This window comes from Lytechinus pictus, chromosome 1 (genome assembly GCF_037042905.1).
Source record: "Lytechinus pictus isolate F3 Inbred chromosome 1, Lp3.0, whole genome shotgun sequence".
In the NCBI taxonomy this organism is placed as follows: Eukaryota; Metazoa; Echinodermata; class Echinoidea; order Temnopleuroida; family Toxopneustidae; genus Lytechinus; species Lytechinus pictus.
Window position 1 is genome coordinate 43451533 of NC_087245.1, and position 25756 is coordinate 43477288.

General features: G+C 36.5%; 1 protein-coding gene across 1 annotated transcript; it reads right to left on the minus strand.

Annotated features, from left to right (window-relative positions):
- Positions 1–575: 575 nt before the first annotated feature.
- On the minus strand, positions 576–25166 carry LOC129263383 (protein white-like). Its single transcript, XM_054901298.2, has 16 exons — positions 24511–25166; positions 19694–19742; positions 19025–19220; positions 18439–18510; positions 17853–17942; positions 16934–17100; positions 15915–16089; positions 14586–14675; positions 14148–14176; positions 13254–13359; positions 11012–11149; positions 9715–9807; positions 8755–8890; positions 5780–5986; positions 4940–5013; positions 576–3952 (listed from the first exon to the last, which is right to left on the minus strand). Exons 1-16 carry the CDS (start codon positions 24728–24730, stop codon positions 3845–3847), a joined length of 1950 nt encoding a protein of 649 aa, XP_054757273.2. The 5' UTR covers positions 24731–25166; the 3' UTR covers positions 576–3844.
- Between the last annotated feature and the right edge of the window lie 590 nt (positions 25167–25756).

Here is a 25756-nt window from a genome sequence, read left to right on the forward strand (position 1 = left end):
TAGAAATGTCAATTTTTTTCAGCTCGCGCTTTCTTTGCGTTCGCATTATTTGATTGTTGAAATATGTAACGTCTTCATGGCTAAGTGCAAGCAGTCCTTAACAGGTACCTTTTCGATCAGTTCAAAACGTATATAAAAATTTTCTACTCGTGATTTGTGCTCGCATTATTTATGTAAGGAATATCACCAATTACTCATCCTTTTCATGATTTACAAAACATGAATAGAGTGTCTCGTTCAACAGGTCTAAATCTCGAAATTTTCCGCTCGCATCAATTGTTTAGTTATATACCTATTTTTCTGAAGTTACAAAAAGTTCTTAGAATTTCCATTCTTTAGGTAAAAATGTAAAACAAAAAATAAGATCACCAACAGCATGAATAGGGTGTTATGAAATAAGATCACCAATAGCATGAATATGGTGTTATAAATAAGATCACCAATAGTATGAATTGGGTGTTATGAAATTGTGTTAACGAATGCGAATTAAGGATTATCAAGAAAAGAATGAGAAAAACAATTTTCAGGTTATATAAGCACACACGCGACACAAACTGACACAATAGTCGGAGAAATAAATACAACACACGCCTCTTTATAATGTTAAGTCATATATAAACAATGCTTTGAATTATAGATTTTGTCAATCCTTAGAAATTTGACTCATTCCCGAACTAAGGACCTTAGTTCGGGAATGAGTCATGTTGACGGATTTTTTTTTTCGTTAACAGACACGTCATAGAACATCAAATTTAATACTATTCCAGAGTACACACGGCTTGAATTTAATAAATGACAAATTCTCGTATTTTTCATTAAATTAGAATTTATTGTACCGAGAACTGGAAGACAGACACATAAGTTTAATTATGACTGTTCCACGTGATTTGAAGATGAGGATGCGGTATTTTTCGTTTCTCGTGTATATCAAGAGGTTATAAGGATTATATTTTTATTGCACTACTTTACACACTGCTGATTTAGAATATTCTTTATTTCCATGAACCAGAAAATGTAAATATATATGAGATGTCATATATAGTTTATATCTTGTTATATTATAACCAAATCGTCGCAAACTTATCATTTGCTTCCGATTTCAAAGAAAATATTTACTTGTTTATGTTTAAGTTAATTTCCTTCGATTTGAACTCCACATTGTTCTTCAGAATTTGACTTGCCTTTCAATGTGATGAATTGTCAATAAATACAATGAAAGAATTACATTTTACATACACGTCATTTCAATGTGATGAATTGTCAATAAATACAATGAAAGAATTACATTTTACATACACGTCAATTCCAAAATGAAGGATTAAATGATCCGATCTGATGGAATGATGACATCTTATGTATAGCATTGTCGAATTCCGCCTGTAATTCAGTTCATGACAGGAATAATATCGATACCACTGACCCAAATCCCAGCTGTTATGATATTAATCGACCACCTTTATCAGGTCGTGACACCTACTCTGTAATAAAGTTAGTCTAATTGAATATCTAGTCAATTTCGCTTTGTAATTTTATTCAGAAAGGGTATTCTCTTCCTATTTCGCATCAAGGATTTCATATGCAGGGTGCCTTTGGAAAGCAGTTTAAAATAAATAAAACCAATAAATGGTTAAATAAATAAATTAATTAATTAAAAGTATCAAAAGGGGTAAGGATAAAGGTATTCTGACAGAGGGTGCAGGGGATCTACACTGCAAACAAATATTGGGTAAACTTTTTGCCACCACGAGGGTAATTGTGTCCAACCAATTTGGGGCAGTATTTTACCCAATGCGGGAAGCATACTGTCCAGTAAGGTTAAAACATTTAACAGCAATTACTTTAGAATGGGCAAAATGTTCATCACACTGGATGAATAAAAATGCCCCAAAGAAATGCCCAAATGTTGGTGGACACATAATTACCCTCATGGAGCACTTTTACCCAATATTTTTTAGAGTGTAATGGGGTAGGCAAGATAACCCACGGGGGAATATTTTTTCAATAAAAAGGGTGATGTATAGTGACATAAAAGAAGAGTTCATTTTTCATACCTTTTCTTTCTTCTTTTACATTTGCTCTTCCCATTTTCACCTTTCCCTTCTTTCATATCGTTTTTCATTAATCCAAATATGTAGTGTGGGGACCCTATACAGCGTGTCAGCGTTGTCCCAAAATATCGATATGATTTAGACTTAACATTTCATATATACTCGCCAATTGGTACGATGTAAGATAAGATTTTCCCATGGCACTGTGGCATGATAAAGAATTAATGAATAAAAAAGTGTTTTGGTATCCAGTTAATAATTGTATGCTTGACGTGATGTTGGATGTCACTTCATAGAAACATTTGTTTTTGTTTTTTGAAATATATATATTTGTAAATTCACAGGCAATCTTCAAAATTTCATTGCATTTAAATGTTTTGTCAGGAAACAAAAAGAGATTGAATATATGTCAGCCTAAAAGAGAAATAAATTGCCAATTCATTTGAAGAAATAGCGTTTCACCATAAAAACTTCCTGATCCATTTTTCGTATATTTATCACAATTTCATTATATATACACTTACATTTACCTTGTGCATTTGGCATCTTGTTCAACGTCTTCATCTCCCTTACGCAACTTTCGACAGTTATATATACTTAAAAGTATATGAACTTAGTTCATGAAACTTGAACATAAGGTTAATCAAGTATTACCAAAGATCCTGCTTGAGTTTCAGGTTACATGGCCAAGGTCAAAGGTCATTTAGGGTCAATGAACTTAGACCATGTTGGGGAATCAATATCAAAATCTTAACCTAAGGTTTAGTTTTGGAAATATCATAACTTCAAAAGTATAATTGAGCCTAGTTCATAAAACTTGGCCATATGGGTATTCAGATATTACTGAACATCCTGCTTGAGTTTCAAGTCACATGACCAAGGTCAAAGGTCATTTAGGGTCAATTACTTTTGCCAAGTTGGGGTATACTATTTGTTGAATTACCATAACTTTGAAAGTTTATGGATCTGATTCATACAACTTGGACATCAGGATTAATCAACTATCACTAAACATTCTGTGCGAGTTTCATATCACGTGACCAAAGTCAGAGGTCATTTAAGATCAATGAACTTTGGCCATGTTGGAGGTAATTGATATATTGCTGTAATAACTTTCAAATTTTAAGGAAATATTTTATGAAATGTGGACATACGGGTAATCAAGTAACACTGACAAGTCTTAGGTCACATGATCAAGGTCAAATGTCATTTAGGGTCAATGAACGTAGCTTTGTATCATTATATGAATGGTGGTTTTTTGTGAATAATTATCTTATAGTATTTTTCAAAGTCAGCACTGCTTCTATATATATTGAATCGCGTAATGCAGGTTAGAATGCCAGAGGCGCTCCACTTGTTGTATGTAACTCTGCCGCTTTTTAAGTCATTTGATTTTCTAACTTTTTTATCATTCGCCAATAAGACCTATTGTTCGTAAATTTTGTGACTTGATATTGGTTTCCCAATAAAACATATAATTATATATAAAATAATTGTATACGATTTGGTGGCAACGAATTAAAGATATTTGATATATATTGATATATTTGGTACATAACTTAAGTTTGATAACAAATTAAAGCTATTCTATGGTGATACAGTCCTTTGTTTTCCCTCTACTATCCAGTTATGATTCCTTAAACTTGGCGCCATTGCCGGCGATCGGGGGGGGGGGGAGTGCACCCTTTGATTTTCAAATTTTGTACAGAAACCTATTGGAGAGGGTCATCTCGTACCCCCTGCGTGGACCAGAATTCTCATGAGGTCGCCGCATATGCTTGAATCCATTCCATCATTTAACCGGACCACTTGTATTTCATCTTGAGCTTGAGAATGATGAGCGTCAGAGAGTGGTATAAGAGCACTTGGCCGCAGAGAATGGCGTAATCAAATACTTGGTTCGACTGCAGGTCGAGGAAGGAAAAGAAATAGTAAAAGAGAATGGTGTTGATCATTTCACGTATATAAGGATGCAGAAAATTAGGCTGTGCACTATAAGTCTTAGCGAAATAAATGATACTATTCGTTTTATAATACCAATTGTTTTTTAAAACCAGCTTCTCTGCAAGTTGGATGTTGTACCCCTTTATTTTGTCCCAAATACTGGCGTTCAACACCATACATGAAATCAATTTTGACACGCTGGAGAATGAGGGAGTGAAATATGAACGGAGATACGGGTTAAATCTCGAAAACCATTGTTCTTGGGGCTGAGTGACCTGCCTGATCTCGATTTTCTTCTTCTTATTATTATTATTATTATCATTATCATCATTATTATTATTATTATTATCATCATCATTATTATTATTATAGTTATTATATTTTTTATGGGAGTGGTATGGCGGAAGAGAGATAATAACGCTGACAATGAAAATAAGAATAAAAAAGAAAGGTTCATAAACTTCTTTTAAGGAATATTTGAACCCAATTGCATTCAACACAGAAAGCTGAGCATTTTCCATCTCCATTACAGTTATAGGCCATTAGCATCGTCTTCTTTAAGACAGTACCAATGTGACAAAATGATGATTACTGTGATTACAGGAGCTATGAAATATCGTTTTGTTATGAAACCAAGCAGTTTACACCAGCTGCCTGCCACTCAACGTTGCTAAAGCAGAATAATTCCAAATTCCTTCAACTTTCAGCAACTGACACGAGGCTTTCCATCGTATTATTCATATTTCATTTTCTAAGAAATGTTGTCGTGCCGAGCTTTTGCTCATGCCGATCCATCCCTAGTAAATCAATGATCATGGTGCCCCTAAAGATTGGCAAACCCGGCGAATTTTTTTATAGGAATAATAATTAGGTGTAAGTAATCGAAAATTGTTATTGCTGACTAAATTATTATCGCGTTCCCTTCAATATAAAGAAAATGTACTTACTGGTGAAAATCCGTATCGGTAAATAACGCCTTTACCCGTGTTTGAGCAGGCCGATGGATTGGACCATTCACATTCTGTGAATACAGTTGAAAAAAAATACAAGAATATTAAAGACAATTGAAAAGAATATAAATATTTTCATGTCTTTTGCACCCTGCCTTATTGACTTCGCAATCTGTGAATCTGCCATTGCATATTTTGTAAGCAGTAACCCTGAAGAAGCTTTGATTAAATTTCGTTTTACAAGTTTTTCTCAATCCTCATATGAAATTCATCTGCCCTTAAAGACACCCTTTAAGCTTGTGTGAACCCCCCCCCCCTCCTTGTGGAATGGAGAGTGGTCACATTTTGTACAGGTTTTGATTTTTCATAAAGTATATCTGAAGATTGATGCAGTCATCATTAGCCATTGAAAAACTGCATACCATCGATATTCAATGACATGGGGCAGGTTCTTAGCAGTTGCGTCACAAAAACGAAAACGTTGAAAATTATAACATTGTTATTCTGGAGGTCATTTTTTTTTCAAACCTTCATTAACATACTCTTTCATGGAAACGTATGAGGATGGATATTGCCTTTCAAATCCACTTGTTCATGAAGTCAAACTTTACTTTACGAGCTGCTCTACGAAACCAATTAAACTCTATAATGAAACTGCCTCTGCAATGATTATTATTTTAATTTTATTTACTTTCAATTTATTCGTTTTGGACGTATGCGCTGGATAGCCCTCTTCAGTCGAACGATTGTTCTTCTGAAGTGTCCAGACAGGTTATGATGGCAGTTTCTGGAGAAGTTCATAAGCCACCCTCCCCCCCCCCCCCCCCCCCTACTCACCAATATGATCGACATGCTCCCATTGGTTGACGTTGAGAATCTCGTAGGACCAAGGCAACCAATCAATGTAAAGGATAGGTTGTATGTAGATCGGGATAGATCTAGGGTTGATGTAGAATCCACCTAGGACGTTCATGACGAAGATCTGAGGGGTGGTCACTGTAACCGTTCGTCCCGGTTTCTCCCAGATAACCGACTGCATGGCAACTTTAAATTTGAAATGCGATGAATTAAAATGCATGATTCATTTAAAAGAATAGTTCTAAAATGGTAATGAAGTTCTGCACTACACTGTTAAGCCACTCACCTCAAGTGGTTTTTATACAAGTAATGAATATAATTATAATCATTGATAATTTGTCCGAGAGAAGACATGCGATTTCATTAGTCCTACTTTTTAGACATCATATATGATTTATGTATAGGGAGAATATCTACTGCAGATAGAAGCTATTCTACTATGAAAAATTAAGAAGAACGTTTATCTATCCTCAGTTTTGCAATTCATGAACATGATGAAAAAAGTAAAACATATGCAAATCTGACAGTGACCCATGTCGACACTTTTCTTTCAAATTTTAATTTTCATGTTCAGTTCATTTTCTCCTTTTACTGAAGACATAAAAGACAGGAAAGAACATAAAGACCGCAACGAAAATGTGGGATGGAATTCATAAGGAGGTAATTAGCCTCAAAACAGAATTCATCAAGATTGACCGATCGTATATTCGAAACACGTAAATTGCCTATACCTCGATGTTCGTTAATCCGAAAAACGAAAAAGGGTTCGTTAATCGGAACATTTGTGGCATTATTCCGAAGGTTCTTAAGTCCGAAAACGAAATAAGGTTCGTTATTCCGAATGTTCGATAATCCGAAAACGAAATAAGGTTCGTTGTTCCGAAGGTTTGATAATCCGAAAACGAAATAAGGTTCGTTGTTCCGAAGGTTCGATAATCCGAAAACGGCATAAGGTTCGTTGTTCCGAAGGTTTGTTAATCCGGAAACGAAATGAGGTTCGTTGTTCCGAAGGTTCGCCAATCCGAAAAATGAAATAATCATTTTGGAAAAAAGGAAATTTCCCATTTTGTAAAAAATAGTATTTCGTTTCTACGGGAATTGTTTGGGGTGCAAGTGCCCCCTGCCCCCCCCCCCCCGCTTTCACCGCCCCTGTGGGAAGAGTCTGATCTAGCGTTACCAGTGGCGTTTACGTACGCAGAATTCTTTTAAAGGGATGATCATAGGCTTATGATGTTAGTTCATGTTTTTTCTCTCATTGCTAGACCTACAATATATTTATTTTATTATTCATTTTATCAGGTTTAATCATGAATAAATGTACATGATACAAAGGTGCCAGGACCAAGCTGAACATGTTTACAATAACTGCAACCAAAAAATAACAGACTATGAATATCAAACAAATAAAATATAAATGCATTCAACGAGAAAACTACTATTACCATATTAACGAAAAGCAGTATAAGAGCATGTATTATCACAGAAGTTATCAAATCAAATATCGATAGGGGCGTGTTGATGCATTTTGAAATTGTTTGTCAAAGTTCAAAATGTCTACTAAAAGATCCATTCTTGATTACATTTTTACCACTCATAACGCCCCCCCCCAAAAAAAAATCGCTCTGTGCAGGGGGGGGGGGGGGGTGATTGTTTGGATCAGAAAAAGGTGATAAAGACCCCCTTTTTTACTGGGGCGGGGCAAAAAAGCCATCCGCAGCCATCGTAGCCAGCTTTTCAGAATGATAATGGCACATATATCTACATATGTTTATATGGAACAAGCATTCGCCAATAAGGGGGGGGGGAGATTTCATTCTCATTTTCCGCGATCGGCTGCTCAAAGCGGATTTTTTTTCTTTGAAGGGGTAGTCCGAACAGTGACTTCTTAGCTTTATTCTTTTAAACAAGATTGTATCTCATAATCCCTGATTGAATAATGCGAACGCCAGAAGCGAGCTAAATTTTATAGAAATTTCAGGAATTTTGTCCTAAAAATTGAACATTTTTAGCAAGGTTTGTGATTATGAACAAGATGCGTATGCAACTAAGTCAAACGAACCTTATTTCATTTTCGGACTAACGAACCTTTTTCGTTTTCGGACTAACGAACCTTATTTCGTTTTCGGACTAACGAACCTTTTTCGTTTTCGGACTAACGAACCTTCGGAATTACGAACCTTTTTCGTTTTCGGACTAACGAACCTTCGGAATTACGAACCTCATTTCGTTTTCGGACTATAACGAACCTTTTTCGTTTTCGGACTAACGAACCTTATTTCGTTTTCGGACTAACGAGCCTTCGAAATTACGAACCTTCGGAATAACGAACCTTCGGAATATTCGAACCTTCGGAATAACGAAGCGTCGGAATTACGAATGTATGCGGCGTAATCCTTTGATAAGATTCACTTGTTCAGCGCCACGTGTGTGTCCAGGGGCCCGGTGCAGAAAGAATTGCGATCAAACGCAACTCAAAAAAATCTTGCGCAACTTGATTTTCAGCCAATGAAGCACCCGTATTCGGGACTTGCGCTTGACTTGCGTTAAAACGCAAATCTTTATGCAACAGGCCCCATCATTTAACGTTTGATTTCATGTTGTCCCTTTCAATCGTCTTTTGAATGTCATATATAGTTACTATCCAGCCTCATTTGCCTTTTTTTGGAGATTAAGATTTAAAAAATCATTTAAAAGACATTCATATCTGAATACATAATCCATGATGATGATGATATGTAGAAAGATTACGTCACCTATACTAATTAATTGAACAGTTGAAGGGAACATCCGTATGAAGAGGTTCCCATTTCATTTCATTACGTTTTATCATATTTCACTTTACTCTGTAATTTTGTTGGAAATTTAAAATGAAATAAATTTTGATCAGTCAGTCAATTTGCATGTTTAGACAACTTAAATCAATGAGTTTGAAAGAACAGTTAGTGTGAACGCACCAAAACCAACGTTAATGAGGTATGCGAGCATCAGTACGAGGAGGCAGACCAAGAAGGTATCCAGACGGGGCTCCAGACCGCCAAGGAAATACACCGCTGTCACAGATAAAACCATCAATGCTACACCAAGGGAGCACTACAAAATAAAATATATCATAGGAAATTAATACATTAATGAAATGGCGTTATTCATTTGCATTCTGTCACTCCGTTGGATAGAACTGGTTACAGAATAAGAGTAAAAGATTTCTTACTGTGACATGGCTTGGAAGCTCCTTTCACATCATTATTTTAAATTCCAAACATCAGTTTTCCTTGAGATTTCAATTTTACTGTGCAATTTTTTGAGAGCAGATAAATTATTTCACGTGCGATATCTTTTTTTTTACGAAATAAAATGTATTTATTAGTCATGAACCTTGAAAAAGGCTAACTGAAAATGGTTTGATATTTATCCATTTATCCAAAGCATCTCGTCCAATCGAGAAGTTTAATCATTTTCTACTGCAAAGCTCGCTTGGATTATCTGAAAAAAGGGTAAGCATATTTTGCCCCAATCAATTTCTTACAAAGGAATTACAAGCTTGAAACATATCAATTTCATTTCCTTTTAATATGTCATTAGATGATTTTAGCGGTATCAGAATACTAAGTGTTTTACTTGACAGGAAAGATGTGGAAAATGCGTGGATAAGAGCGGCTGAAAAGCAATTAAAAGCGAGGATCTTTGTTGACTAATTCCAATAAAATTTTGGAAACTCGTGACACGAAGTTTAGCAGCACATCGCTTCTACTACTATACCAACAACGCCACCACGCCACTTCTAGTGCTACTAGTTTTAATGATGATTAATCTTTGTAACTTTTTTTCTAAAATCAATTTACCAATATCTGTCGATTTCTATGACGCGTCTTACAATCTAAAATCAATCATATAGATGGACATTTCTATACATGTACCTGAGATATGAACGTTCCAAGGAAATAAGCAGTAATAGAATACATGCCATCCAAATGCTCACGAATCATCAATGGCAGTTCATGAGGCAGAACCTGGTAGAAAAAAAGACAATGAAAAGGTGAATGGTGACGAGGACAGAGGGGGTAGGGGAAAATGTACGTTGGTATCAATTACTCTACACATTTGTATACTTTCTCCCATACGTGTACTGTATCAGAGCAATAGCTTTGATCCAGCTGAGGCATGGCGGCTTGTCATTCGGATCGGGGTCGCCCTAGCCACTAACCCGTCTCTGTGGTCTAGTGGTTAAGGCACCGGCGTTCAAAGCTGGGGGCCCGGGTTCGATTCCCGGCAGATACATTTTTTCGGCATCACCAATTTTTCCAAAGAGTAGATAGCTCTGGGGAACCTTGATTTAAGCTACGCCTACCATTGTTCTCTTCATCCATTTCTTTACAATATTTAAATAAAAGAGTTGCCAATGCTGTTGTACATATATATATATATATATATATATATATATAGGTTCAAACAAAGAAAAGTATAAAAACTCCGTGGACAGTAATATTTTAACGAATTTTCGCCCATAGGGGAAAATATATATATATATATATATATATATATATATATATATATATATATATATATATATATATATATATATATATATATCAAGACAGGAACAAAAGTGTGGCTATTGGCAGCGCAAGATATAATAACAGGTGACATTGACTTTCCGAAATAAGATGACAATAATGGGAATCTTATGAAAAGGTTTCGGAATAACCAATCTTAATAATTTAGCGCACCAAGTGGGAATCGAACCCGGTCATCGGCATACTAAACCAGCGCACTACCAACCAATGTAAACGAAACTGACTTAATTTGAATTGATCTTAGACAATTTACTTCATGTCACCCATTTTTTTGTAAAATCAGAACACATCTGATTTGCTTATTCTCTTAGGTAGGCTTTTAGATTAGGAAAGTGAAAAAATAGAATATAAAGAGGAAGAGAATGAGAAAGGGAAAGAGAGTGAGAGAGGGGAGAGAGAAATGGACATAATAATGAGTGAATGGGGGTGTACGCGTGTGTTTTTAATGTTCATTGATTATTGTGTAGCATTTATTTCAATAATGTTTAGGTTCGGAGAAGAAGAAATAAAATGTCATTCTAAAAAAAGGTGTGAAATGAGAGAGAGAGGGAGTGCAAAGAGAGAGGGATGGGTGACGGAGGAGGATAGAGAAAGGGAGAGAAAGCGGGAGGGATAGACAGGAGAATTGTACGTCACCTACCACCAAAATCCTCGACGCGTTGACGAAGGTGAAGTTTGCGCAACAGAAATAAAGCAGACCCTGGACTGCAGATAGTCGAGACTGGTCGTAGATGGCTTTCGGATTCCAGTAGATGAGAAGCATTACGATGCACATGAACTAGTTGTGAACAAAATGAAACAAATATCTTGTGAATATTTAACAACCAGCTTTAAACAAAAAATGTAAAAGACCTTTCAGTAATCAATATTCCTTTCTTTGGATGAAGAAGTTTCCCGAGACAAATATATTATTGAAGGTACTACCCCCTCTCTAATGGTAAATTGCCAATTCGTCCACTGCCAACCCGTCCACTCACCACATGGTCTACCTTCATTTAGTCTAATGCCATTCCGTCCATCAACATTTCGTCCAATAGCCATTTGGTCCAATCATCACTTCGTCTAATTACCAGTTCGTCTATTACCATTTCGTCTAATAACCAGTTGGTTTAATACCAATTTTCTTTTCATTCATTTTGCACAATTAACACTTTAGTTTACTTAGACCACATGGTATATGGACTAAATGGCTATTGGACCAACTGGTTATTAGACGGAATGGCATTTGACTAAATGAAAGTTGACCATGTGGTGAGTGGACGAGCTGATGGTAGACCAAATGATAGTAGACGAGTTGGCAATTGGACGAATTGGCATTAGACGAATTGGAAATAAATCCTCTCTAACAAGGATGGGAAGGGGCAACAAGATATCTACAATGAACATCAAGTTTTGACATTAAACGTGACAGAATGATTGGTATATTAAAGAACATCATGGTCAAGTAGTCATACTAGTAATAAAGCTATCATCATGATACAAATAACGAAAATCAATTTTTTATTGTTCGAAATGAAATCTGAAATATAAATATTCCGAAAACTCATTTTGCCCAATTGATCGTGGGCCCGGCAGCCACTGTGCAGTGCCAGATCGACGTAGCTCTATCACTTGTATTCTTGAACGCAGAGTAAGATGGCAGCAACTCCAATCTTTGGTGTGACGCGGCAGGGGCTTGAACTCCCGACCCCCCCCCCCCCCCGGTTGTGAGACGGACAGTCTACCAACTGAGCCAATATTCATTTACTTGAGTGAATACCAACTGATACTGGTTATAACTGCTAACATTCCGCTGAGAACAAACTAATAAGATTTGATAGAAATACCTACGGATATTGGCTAGAATACATTGCCAAAATTTCACTGAGAACAAAATAATAGCTTTTGAAAAAAGTATACTGTCTTGTGAGAGCTTAATGTTAACAAATCGATTAATTTATATAACGACAATTCGACTCGGAAGTATTTGCGATTCATTGCACAGGAAGTGTCGTACACTGTAAAAAAAATATTGGGTTACATTTTTACCACCACGAGGGTAATTATGTGTCCAATCAATATGGGGCAGTATCTTTCGCAATGCGGGAAGCATATTGTCCAGTAAGGTTACAAAAATAAGCAGCAATTACTTTAGAATAGGCAAATTTCAATCACACTGGATAAATAAAAATGCCTCAAAAGAAATGCCCAATGCTGGTTGGACACATAATTAACCGCATGGAGCACTTTTACCCAATATTTGTTTTTAGAGTGCATCAGGGCTCCGTTGCATAAAAGTTACTAATATGGTAACTCTGTCATCCAATGGTTAACTACCATGGTAACGATGCTTAACAGCAAATCAAAATAAATGAATCCGTCGTAGTTACCACTGGACAGGAAAGTTACCATAATGGTTACTTTTAAATTCATTCAACAGGGCCCTGATCTGATACCAGGTAACAAAGGTCTCTGATTGATGTCTACACTCTTTAAAGGATTGGTCAAAATAACCAATATGTTGGTGAATAAGTGTCTGACCGACAAAGAATGTCAAAATCAGTCATTTCACTGATTAAATTCTACCATACTTTTGGTTGATATTGACCATCCTTATCGGTCGGGCATAATTCTCACCAACAGGCACTGGCGAGTCCATGGGGGGGGGGGGGGGGGGGGCAGAGCCGACCCGTGCCCCCCCCCCTTTGAGAAGCAAAATTAAAATTTGTAATGTAAAAATGCTATTAAAACACAAGTGTGCCCCCCTTGTGAAGTGAAGACTTTTTTTTTGCTTGTCAAATTTTTGTGCCCCCCCTTTTTGGGAAAACCCTGAATCCGCCCCTGCCAACAGGTTACTTTGAACAACCCTTTTAAAAAGTGCATGAATGTCGTTATATTCTTACCGCTACGAACATAGCTCTCGTACGCAAGAGGGCAGGGTTTCTTTTGAGGTAGATGAATCCTCTCCACATAACATACCAAAGCTGTTTGAACCATCCTGCCTGGTACCTAATAAAATGAAAGGATATACCATGACTTATAAGTAACTCCGTGATTGATATTAGAAAATACAGGTAATAATAATGACAATAATGATAAACACAGCATTAACTTTAATCCAGCATAACCTATGTAGTGAATTATTCTGAAGCGCGAAGGGATGAAAAAAGGTCGAAGGAAAGGAAGTACAGATCAATTATGTATGCTTATTTCTGGGTAGTGAACATATGCAGACATGAAATTAACAATTTTAAGCTGAAAAAAGTTAAAACAAATCATTTAAGATAATTTTTTGTTTAATCCTTATAAGGCGATTCTGCTGATCGGATCCTCAGTGGAAGAGCGTTCTAGAGAGATGGAGCTGAAGAGGCAATTGGTGAAGAATTACCCCCTTCAACATAATACCAGGTTGTTAATCTTGCTCGAAGTCCAAGTACAAATCCAGTACAGAAACAAAGCATCTTCATAGTTATTCAATTTATAATGAATATTGTTTGATTTAAGCCATGGATTCAATATCCACGCCATGATTAACCCAATCAACCCATGTGTATGAAAATAATGGATAGGTATATTAGGATGTATTGCTTGTCTGTACGATTACTCGAATTTAAAGCCGGGAAAAAAATGCCCTTTAAGATCGAATGTAGTCATTAATTTATGTCAATCAACGCTAAATTGGTATAGGCGTATTGTTATCATTCATGCTTTTAACAATAAATGAAATTTGTACAGGATTCATGTTAAAAGGAAACCGGTGAAAGTGAGTATATAAATTATCGTGTAGTGGTACATACCCTATATCTTGCGCATCAGAAGTGAAATCCTGATTGAAAAGTGAAACAAACAAAAATGAAGGAAATTTAGCTTCAGAAACAAAGAGAATCGTATCACAGGACGTCAAAACAAACAAATATTTATATAGGATCACAACGCAATATACACACCATCATGACAATGTATGATTGTAAAGAAAATAAAAGTAATTCCTAGAAAGTTTAATAATCACAAGCTTTGCAAATAAACGTTTCATACTATTATTACCTCTGAGAATTCGAACCTATGTAATAGGTATCAGGTACGTGAGAGGTACATTGAAATTCGCAAATAAAGGTATAACATGCTTTTACAACATTGGCCACTGAATTCACGTTTAATTACTTTGGAATTTTAATCGTGTTATAAATATGAACCGTCAAGATAAATTGACGCCAAGAAATGTAAGGAAATTTTACCTCCACTTTGGCGTTCCTACTCAAATCAATGGCAAGTCGTCGCCGAGCCTCGGTTTCAAAGGAAGACTTTTTGTATTCTTCTGCAATCCTCTGCAAACGAATGATAAAATCAAAAAGAAAATAGTGCATATCCACATAAACTATAATAAGCCCTCATCATGTAATTCTGGTTTCAAAGGTCACATAATTCACTGCAATGGACAGAGAACGACCTTCTCCAGGTTACGCTCCTGCATGCAGGAATTTGTGTCCAATGCAGATTTCAATGTGATCAAAATTTATATCTATAGTCCGTTTGCCATTCAAATTTCTATCTGCAGTTGATATCGGCCGATCGGACATTAATAAAGGACCGTGTAGCTACACACCCTCAGATTTATTCTGACAAACCCCAACTAAGGTTAAAATCATGAACCTGTCAGCCAGTGGCAGATTCAGTGTACATCCGGCCCGTGCCCCCTGTAAAGAGACATGGTAAAAAATATAATGTAAATGTGCCGTTCTTACACAAGCAGGGTTCTAACAGAAAATTGAAAACAGAATTCCATGACTTTTCCATGACTAAATTGCTGCTTTCCATGACTTCCCGTGACGTCCCGGGAGTTGGCATGTCACAAAACCGGGAAAAATGGAAATCATGAACACCAATTATAATAGCAGAGTATGCATATATGATCACAGAGTATGAAAGTGGCAAGACACGACAAACTGGAAAGCTGCCATAGCCAAGAGGCAAATGCAATTTAATGGCCTTTCCATGGCTTGGGATAAAAGTACCCCCCCTTTTGAAAATCCTGGATCCGCCCCTGCTGTCAGCTATTGAATAAAAATAATCCCAATCGCATTATTTTCTTAACAGCTGGTAGGTTCACATTTGAAAGGCCAAACACAGTAGCGTATTGAGCCAAAAGTTTTCATGGCGTATTTGTCAAAATTTCAAAATAGCTGCTAGCAAGCAAATATTTGGATCGTTTTGATATAAACATTTTTGCGATAGATTTTTACATGATATTCCTAAAATAATACCATATTTCACCTTCCTTTGTCCTTGGTCGTGAAATTTTTTAGAGGTCAATGGCCCCAAGTCCCCCCCCCCCCCACACAATATGTACGCCAGTGGTTAAACAAGTTCGATTCAGGGAGAGTGTCATACTATGAAATATGAGGGTGATGTTACCAAAATTCCCCAAAAGCAAGACAATAGATTAGTACGAGACCTCACTGTTTCATTTGTACCATGAAGACAAGTTTAACCCACTGCCTACTGGAACAGTGTATTCCCTGTACAAAGCCTATGGGAATGAAGTAGTCAACAGAGAAGTGACTTACTTGGACGCGGTCGAGGCAACCCGCCTCTTGACCAGGAACAATGGCCAGGAGGGCAATAAAGTAATCCGCGGGTGAGTAGGTGTCTGGACAATCGTACCCGATGTTGCTGAAATATGATATACTCTCCGAGCGTGGACCGAAGTAGGAGATGGTTCCGTCAGCGAGAAGAAGCAATCTAGCGAAGATGTGAAAACGGTATTTTGTTAGAGGTATAGACTGCGAAGGGGGTGGGATGAGAGTCGTTACGTCCCAAAATATTAGTTTTGATAGGCCTTATATACATTATAATTATTACATCAATCTAATAAGTTTGATGTGATTATAGAAGTTTCTTTAGACGCCAATATGTTGCATGAAGCGAGTGCCGAGCATGCATGGTAGAAATTACTAATGACGTTCGATATCCCAACCTTAATTTTGAGCACTCGATCAAAATAAGATAAACATATTTTTAAAAAATGAAATAATCTAGGTATTGACGTTCAAATATGTTCCATTCACCATCGCATGCACATGAAAAAAGAAATCGTTGCTGGAACGTTATATATGCACAATCTTTATAAAAATATACATTTAACAAAACAAATCAAGGTGAGTGTATATATCGGGGTCAATGACTGCATATAACGTGATAATGAGACTGATAGGCCCGTATTCTGAAGTTGGGTTTAACTTAAACTCAGGTTTAAAGTTGTGGTTTAAGTATGGGAAGCCAAAATTATCAAAATTTTTATTAAGTTGTACGTTTCTTATGTTTACTCTGCTCTTTCCTGATTCATCGATGGTATAGACAATCATCTATTTATACTTCCTAGATAATTATGAATGATTTGAGAGCCAAGTGAGCTGAAATATGATATCTCTACTGTTAGTGATTTATGTAACAATTGGCCATCCATACTTAAACCACAACTTTAAACCTGAGTTTAACTTAAACCCGATTCAGAATACGGGCCATTGACTTTTAAAACGGCCGGCTTTCGGGAGGGGGGGGGGGGGCATGAACGTGGTTAACCTACTGATCAAACATGTTGAAGACTTCGGTTGAAGGTTGGTGGATGGTGCAGATGATGTTGTACCCCTGTTCAGCTAATGATCTAAGGTTGCTAACCAGTAGAGCAGCCATGTAGGAATCCAGACCCGTGGTTGGTTCATCCAAGAACAGCAATTTTGGCTCAGCAAACAGCTGCGGTAAAGTGTATTCAAGAAGGGGTTGTCAGCGGCAGTATTAGCGTATATGATGAGTACAAAGCTTTGAGGGGGTCAGAGATGGCAAATGGGGGAAAGATCCTGAAAAGCTAAGGAACGAGCGAATATATTTGACGGTTTTTTTAATACAAAATCTGCTCTCCTTTCGGAAGATTTTTACAACATATCTAGGAAGTAGTATCATCTTTCACCCTATCCAAACAACCATACAGCTGAAATTTAAAAAAAAAGAAAAAGAGAAGAAATCAATGACGCTTGTTCTTCTATTTACAAAGCAGTTCCATGGACAACACATATTCAAATGAGAGAGTCGATGCTGTCCCTGACTCACTATTTCTTTGTTTCGTACGCTCTGAATTAAACAATATATCAATTATTATTGCAGATTTGACAAAAAGGACCCTCTTAATCATGATTTTAAGACAATCTTATCCGCTCACGGAGGAATTAAACTATGTTTCACATCATGATTATGTAAAACAAAAGAAAATGGAAATATTTCATGGGTGACGTCATATGTTACCTCATTTGCATACTAAACATGATGTGTATGAAACTGTTTTCTAAAATTAAGTAAAATTTTAAAATGTCATAAATTTCCTATTTTATAACCGATTGTGACAAAAAAATAAGTGTTAGGTAATATTCTCTTATCTTCCCTTTTTTAATGAATCATATTTTTGTTGGGGTGGACTTTCCCTTTAAGATATCTTTATGAATATTACTTACCTTAGTCGCCACTGACACTCGCTTTCTTTCTCCTCCTGATACAGATTGCTTTCCTTTTATTACCGTGTCCTGGCACTTACGTAACGAGAACTGCAGAAAATCAAATGAATTATGATAATTAATATTACACAGCTAAGGAGATGGGATATAATAGTTCAATTGCAAATAGTGCAATTTCCGCAGTCATTATTATACTATCATAATTGGTTTGACATTATTCACAACCCTTGATTATGCATACGCCTAGTTCTTGTTGTTGTTATTCTTTTATTATTATTTCCACCATTATCTTTATCAATAGTAGTATATCATTATCAGTATTTTTTACTATAACCCCTATCAATATAAACCCTATTATTAATAATAATATTATTTCACTATTGGTATCATTATCACTGCCATTATAATCTTCATTAAAATAATTATAGTCATCATGATCGTCATCATTATTATTGTTGTCATTGTTATGAATTTTATTTTATTGGAAGTGGTGTCAACTAATCATAATTATCATCATTATTGATTTATCATCATCATGATCATCATCATCATTATACGCATTATCATCACTCTTGTTTATACATACCTCTTCTAAGACTTCATCTACTTTAGCCACCTTTGCTTCATTTGGAAGGTGTTTAGACATTGTGAGTTGAGCCTTTAAATAGAAAAAAGAACAAAAGAGTTTAATCAATTCTGAAGATTTAAAGGTTGATTGATGGTTAAAGGCTTGAAACGATAATGATTATACAAAATGCATGAATAATCACACCTAAGAATAATTTGAAGTGTATATTCACGATTCACTTGGAAGCAGATTAACAAAAAGGGATCAGTCTTTAATCATAAAAACCCCTCTTTTTGTGTGTGTTAAAATCAAGATCATTAGATAATTCCAAAGATGTCAAATGTAATTTTTATAGAGTGTATATTTGAAGAAATATGCATTTCTTTATTTTCTCGAAAATATTGTCTTATAATTGCTATGGGTTACCATGAAAATAATCAATGTCGTCATTATCAGAGTCTATAAAATAACAATGAAATAATCAATATAATCATAATTAATCATATAACTCTTATCAATCATCAAAATTATAATGTTGCTTTTGTCATTAAAATAATAAATCATAATTTGTTATTTTGATGTTGTATTGAGGAATGATATTTACACAAAACGTGAGGTACTCCTTGACTGTGAGTTCACCGGGGAGAATGTCATGCTGTTGTACGTAGCCAATAAGCTTGCTGCTTTGCATGCCATATTCGCTGATTGGTATTCCATTGAGGTACACGTGACCTTTGACTTCGAGACCCGCCAACCCTCTCTGATTGAGGACGTTCAGCAGAGTGGTTTTACCGGCGCCACTATAAACAGGTTTACATCAAGAGAGACAGAGAGAGATGGGGGGGGGGGGACGGGAAGTAAAAACAGAGTTTGGGTAGTCTGAAATTGAATGATTAGACGTGTTTAGGCATTTTTGAAGGGAAGGTTAAGAACCAGGCAAATAATACATTGATTGCAATGGGGCTATATTCATGAGGTCATATCTTCGGGCGCCATGGACCGATTCCCACCAAATTTGGGTTGTGGAGGTATTTCATCACGCCTTGCGTGATGAAATGGTATTAAAAAAAACCCGCTGAAATGAAGAAAAAAAAAGTTTTTATGACGTCATCACTTCATTACTCTATAAACGATATTTACCATATACACGTATCAAGTTGGGGGGGGGATTGTTATTCAGTTTTTCCATTATTTGATTCAATTAATGTGTGAATTGAGAATTATTGATTATTCTAAAGTAAAAATGAAATAAAAGCATGTTTAATTTTATTACCTGCTTCCCATCAACGCTGTCAGGGTACCGGGGTCTGCTACACCGCTAACTGCAATGTGAACAATCAAGAAAATAAGTATTCCAGTTGGTAAGGAAACTACTCCTTGGTTTAACGTCATTCAACAATCGTAATAAAACATAGAAACATTCTAAATATATCTGTTTATTCATGCTGCATTGGAATTATTCAAGTTGTAGTCCTACGATCGCATAAAATCACATAGTACTAATGGTGTCACGCGCGTAAAACATTCCCCATAGACTGAAAAATTCATAAAAAATAAATGTGAAATTAGAGGGTCAAATGTTTACTACCATTGGATAGGATATATATATCTGACATTCCATATCTGACCAGGAAAGGGTACCGTAGCCAGCTCATTTTAAAAATAAATCGCCATTTATGAAGATAGCTACGAATGGATCAAATTCATCAACTGAAACAGTAAAATAGCCCTAATTCTTCTGCCAGTCAAAGAATAGTTCCAAGTCACGTATATATCTTCCCAATTTGGGCAAAGGAAGTTCAGTAGTTACCATCCCAAGGATCAGTGTTAGATTTTCAACCATAATCATGAGCTTTTACAATCAGCAATATCAAATTTAAAAGAAAATGGATGGGTTGGGTCCAGTGGCGTACCTAGGATTTTACAAAGGGGGGGGGGCAAAAAAAAAGGTCTTCAACCGCAAGTAAAGGACATTTCGCACCAGAAAAAAATTGACAAGCAAAAAGAAAAAGAAAAAAAAGGTCTTTAAGTTCAAATAAATGACCAGTTTTGACTCGTCAGGGGGGGGGGGGGGCAGACTGCCCCCCTCCTAGGTACGCTAATGGTTGGGTCGAATGAATATCTTATGCCTTCCTGTTGTAATTAGGCTCATGCAACCTGATTCAGCAGATTAAACAATGGCGATATGCGGGCATATTTAAATGCGCACGCTTCGTAAATGCAAATTGTAGCTTTGAATATCTATATAGAATTACCGGTAAAGGCCCGGTTCCACTGGCCGGCGAACACAAAACGTATTCATAACGGATACGGCGGTCAAGCAAAATTTTGGGGTGGCTCAATCCGTTTTCATCCGTTCCAGACAATGGACAAAATGGGCGAACAATGAGATCACAGTGGACGGATGCTCGATGGATATACACTTTTGAAATGGCTGCCAAATCAAAAGATATATCAATTTTGGGGAAAACACTTGCATATATGGAAGCCAATAAAGTCAACTTTCAAATGACACCAAAAAGTTGGAAAACTATTCATGCTTGAGCGAGCACTGTCGACTGAAACATAGGGTATGAAAATTAGGCTGGGCCTGAATTTAGCCTTCCAATTTCTGTCAGTTTTTGAGAGGCAAATCCTATGGAACTTGCAAAGTTAAGGGTGTTGTGATAAATTAATGATCAATTAACCGTGACCAGTTTTGGTTGTTTAAACAAATTTAATAAATTATTAAATTGAACGTTAATGCATGAGTGAATACAAATTACACTATTTGGGAAGCATTTCAACTTTATCATGTGGATCTCAGCAATGTGTTCGTGGGAGTAGGGAGAATAGGGGGTGAGATAGGACTTAAGTGAGAGAAGTAGGTTGATGGAATAAGGGTCAACAGAACATTTAGCCCCACTCTCTCTTTCCCGCCCTCCCCTCCTGTTGACATGTATGCGTGAAGTCAGAGCAGAATGCTGATTTAGTGATAAATCATTTTTTTTCCTATCAATAATTTAATCATCAATAAAATCAACTCATTCAATGTGCAATGTGATCAATCAAACATTTGGTTTTTTCAATAAATTATTTCATAAATCATCATAATCAGTCAATTTCTTGGTAATCATTCAATGAAAAAAAAACGACCATTAGCCACCGGTCACTTGGCAGTTAAGTTTTGAATAGGCTACAATCCAGGAAGTGAGAGAGAGAGAGAGAAGGAGCCGGGGAAATGGAGGTGAAGGGGGTAGGGAACATTATGACTTTTATTTTGTAAAAGGACACAAAGATGAGGAATGCTCTTTTAACCAAGTCTTACCATATCTCGCCCTCTTGCTTGTAACGGGTACCATCACATTACTCTGACTCTCACAAACACACTACTGAGGTCCACATGATGAATATGCTACACTAAAATTACAATTCCTGTTCACTCATGCATAAATTTCAATTTGATAACTCATGAAATCTGCCTAACCAAAGATTTTCTCACTCCTTAATTTAGCATAACACCGTAGCTTTGCAAGTTCCAAAGGACTAACCTCTAAAAAAACTAGCAAGGCTAATTCCTGCTCAGCCTAGCCAAGCTTAGTCTCTCAGGAGAGAAGTGGGGGGGGGGGGGGTAGAGATGGAGGAGGGGTTGCTATATGTTTTGTTGACCTTTATCCCATCCACGTACTTCACCTACTTAAGTCCTATCTTACCCCTTATTCTCCTGACTCTCATGAACACATTGCTGAGATCCACATGATAAAGTCAAAATGCTGCACTGAAAATTGCAATTCATGATCACTCATGCATTAAATTTCAATTTCATACATGTAACTCAAACAACAAACTGATCACAATTGATCATTAATTCATCACAAAACCCTCAACTTTGCAAGTTCCAAACAAAATATAAAGCTGAAAGAAATTGGAAGTCTAATTCCGGCCCAGGCTAATTTTGATACCCTTTGTTTCAGTGGGCAGTGCTCGCTCACGCATGACTAATTTTCCAACTTGTTGGTGTCATTTAAAAATTGACTTTATTGGCTTTCCATATATATAAGTCTTTCCCCCCAAAGTGATATATTTTTTATTTGGCAGCCATTTCAAAAGTGTATATATTTTTTTTGTAGGGGGGGGGGGCGCACTGTAGAGCGTATGAAACACGTATGCAAAGAGTACACAACGGATACATAATGTTTTCCAACGGATGGCAAGATTCTTTAAACGTTTTACATCCTCTCTGCATCCGTAAGTGCAGTGGAACCAAGCCTTTATGTTTGCCCATTTTGTCCATTGTCTGGAGCGGATGAAAACGCGGGATGGAGCCAACCCGAAATTTTGCATGTCCGCTGTATCCGTTATGAGTACGTTTTGTTTCTGACGGCCAGTGGGACCAGGCCTTAAAGGGATGGTCCGGGCCGAAAGTATTTATAGCTTAATGAATAGAGTAGAATTCACTGAGCAAAATGCCGAAAATTTCATCAAAATCGGATAACAAATAACAAAGTTATTGAACTTTAGATTTTAGCAATATTTTGTGAAAACAGTCGTCATGAATATTCATTAGGTGGACTGATGATGTCACATCTCCACTTGTTCTTTTGTATTTTATTATATGAAATTAGGTTTATTCAAATTTTTTCATCCAAGAACTAGGAAAATGAGATTGACAACTGATTTAGTGCATTAGATATTTATTGCTGCAACTTATTTCATTATAAGGGAGACATATTATACACACAAGTATGAAATAATGAAAAAAATATGATTTTATGTAATAACATACATGTGTAAGAAAACGGAAAGTGGAGATATGACATCATCAGCCCACCTAATGAATATTCATGACGACTGTTTTCACAAAATATTGCTAAACTTTAAACTTCAATAACTTTATCATTTGTTATCCGATTTCAATGAAATTTTCGGCATTTTGCTCAGTGAATTCTACTCTATGTATTTAGATATAAACATTTTCAGCCCGGACCATCCCTTTAAGGTTCAAGGTGCCACAATCTCTAATATATGAAATAAACCAGTTTCGAGTAAGCCCACATGACAAAAATTACGTCTTATTATTCAACACATGGATAAGTCTTTCTTTTTGTAAATTTTGATAAGCATTCGCATTGTAACAGAGGTGCTCCTTTAGGTTTATTCGTAGCCTTTTAATTCATTCTCCTATATCTACTTCAATTTGAACATTATGGAATGTGCCTATATGAGTGAACAATAGACTACTCGCGATGTGCATTTCAGTTTCGACAGGTGGGCACTTTTCAGCCATGAGCATCTCGAGACGAATTATTCTATTCACCTTTTTTTAATAAAAGGTGGTTTTCGCACTGTCACGCAGAAGGCTTTCAAAAACATACAAAATGTTTTGGCAAAAGCCTTCCATAGCAACGAGCAACCAAGAGGTCTTTGTCGAAAATTGGTGAATCAAAGCAATAGTTTCCTCCTGGATTGTGAACAAACGAAATATTTGCAATTTTCTTCAGATCCGGACGATCTGCTGTTTCAGTTCACAAATTTTCGACAAAGACCTCCCAGTGGCCGTGATTTGTATTGCATTTTCGATTTTTTCCCCGTGTTCTTTAATTTGTTTTGCGTCCCGGTGCGATACTCGCTAATGAGGCCCGGTGTTTAAAATCAAGTCTGATTGATTTGAGGGACAAATGCTGAGATTTTTTTTAGGATTCACAGAATAACCCTTACAAAAACATTGTGAGAGAGGGCACTACATATACTGTAATGCAAAATACATTATTATCGGTGGAAAAAAAACAAAACGGTCGTTACATTGGCCAATTATTCAAAGGAATGTCGGATGAAACTCTAATATAATTCGCATTATTGAGCCTCTATCAATTTATTAGGCTGTTATTGTGTGTGGAAAACTGTTAACGCTTGTCCGAAAGAGTAAGTAAAGAGTAAATATGATGCTGAAATATTATTTTTTCGTGATATGATTTCGATCATTTCCTATCAGAATACAAAAGTTTGTAAAAAGTAATACATGCGGAGAAACATTACACAACACTTTAGCCTACGCAAAAGCCAACGCGGGATAAGGAAAAAATGTATCAATATAAAAATGAGAACATTCACCTCCTTTCAAAATCCTTTTCATCGGTGGCGGTTTTTCCCTCCGTAGTCGGCCCATGATCCCGCGAGAGGGATGGTGGTTGACCACCAGATCCTTCCATGACAGTGTAAGCTGTGACTGCGGTGGAACGGTGATCGACGAATGATTACGATGTCGCGGGATTCCATTGTTCTTGAGGTTGTCTCTCCCCAGCAGAGGTAACTCTTCCAGTCTGCGATCCATGTCAGCCAAGGCGCTGCAAACGCCTTCTTTCAGCAAAGGAATTTTCAACTTGTTGTATTTAAAAATGAAATGGCGCAGATGTAATAATGAAAATGCAGATCAAATCCTTCGAATCTTCTTTAATAATAAGAGTCTAGTTGAAGAACATGAGACCTTAACGCAGTGACGGTAATAAGGGACTGTTTGGTCTATGACCACGTAGTTAGCAAAGGTAGAAAGTTGAAGCGTTAGAATGTCCGCCGTTATTTAGCGTGTGATATCTTGTAACCCAATTGACACGAACATGATGGATATAGAAAAAGACTATAAGAAAAGCTCTCTGAAACGGCAGTTTTATGTCTTATTCCATGAGTATCCTGTTCATCAATAAAATTTACAAATACCCTACCTATGGCTCAGTCCTACAAGCCGCCTTGCCGATATCTCGAGTAATGAACCTACTTTTAGAATGATTCAGCAGAATACCGTCAAAAATATACACTACCGGTACCTAAAGTACCCGCAGAATTAAAGTCATCTTTGACTCTATTTTGTATAATTTGTTGAAACTGGTACCTACCTCACGATGAGCACATTATTGTAGGTCTATCCATTATGTATGAATGAGTAATGGAATGTTACTGGTACTTTATAAATGTACATAGTGCAGTGGTGTAATGAGCCAACAAATTGATGGGGCTCAATATGGCGTATAATTAATAAGACGTTGCGAGCGAGCGAGCAAAAATTTTGACATTTTTATTACAAATATCCAAGTTTGTGATAGATTTTAACATAATATTCAGAAAATAGTATATTTCACGCTTATCCCTTCCCTTTTCTGTCCTTTCTCTCTCTCTCTCTCTCTCTCTCTCTTTTTTTTTTTTTGGGGGGGGGGGGGCACCTGTACGCCCATGTGTATATGGATGTGTGTCACTGTAAAGATACAAACCTGGTGGTATATAAGAGAATATTATTCTTGACTAGACTAATATATGCAGATAAGGGATTCTAAGCTATACAGGTATATCTAAATAATATAGAATA

What these genes read in the sequence shown, in the direction of transcription:
- LOC129263383 (XM_054901298.2), bottom strand. Translation starts at nt 24,730, where the DNA reads ATGGATCGCAGACTGGAAGAGTTACCTCTGCTGGGGAGAGACAACCTC. An exon ending in GAAAAGGATTTTGAAAGGAG is followed by an intron (nt 19,743 to 24,510) that starts GTGAATGTTCTC and finishes TTCACATTGCAG; the next exon opens with TTAGCGGTGTAGCAGACCCC. An exon ending in ACAGCGTTGATGGGAAGCAG is followed by an intron (nt 19,221 to 19,693) that starts GTAATAAAATTA and finishes ACCTGTTTATAG; the next exon opens with TGGCGCCGGTAAAACCACTC.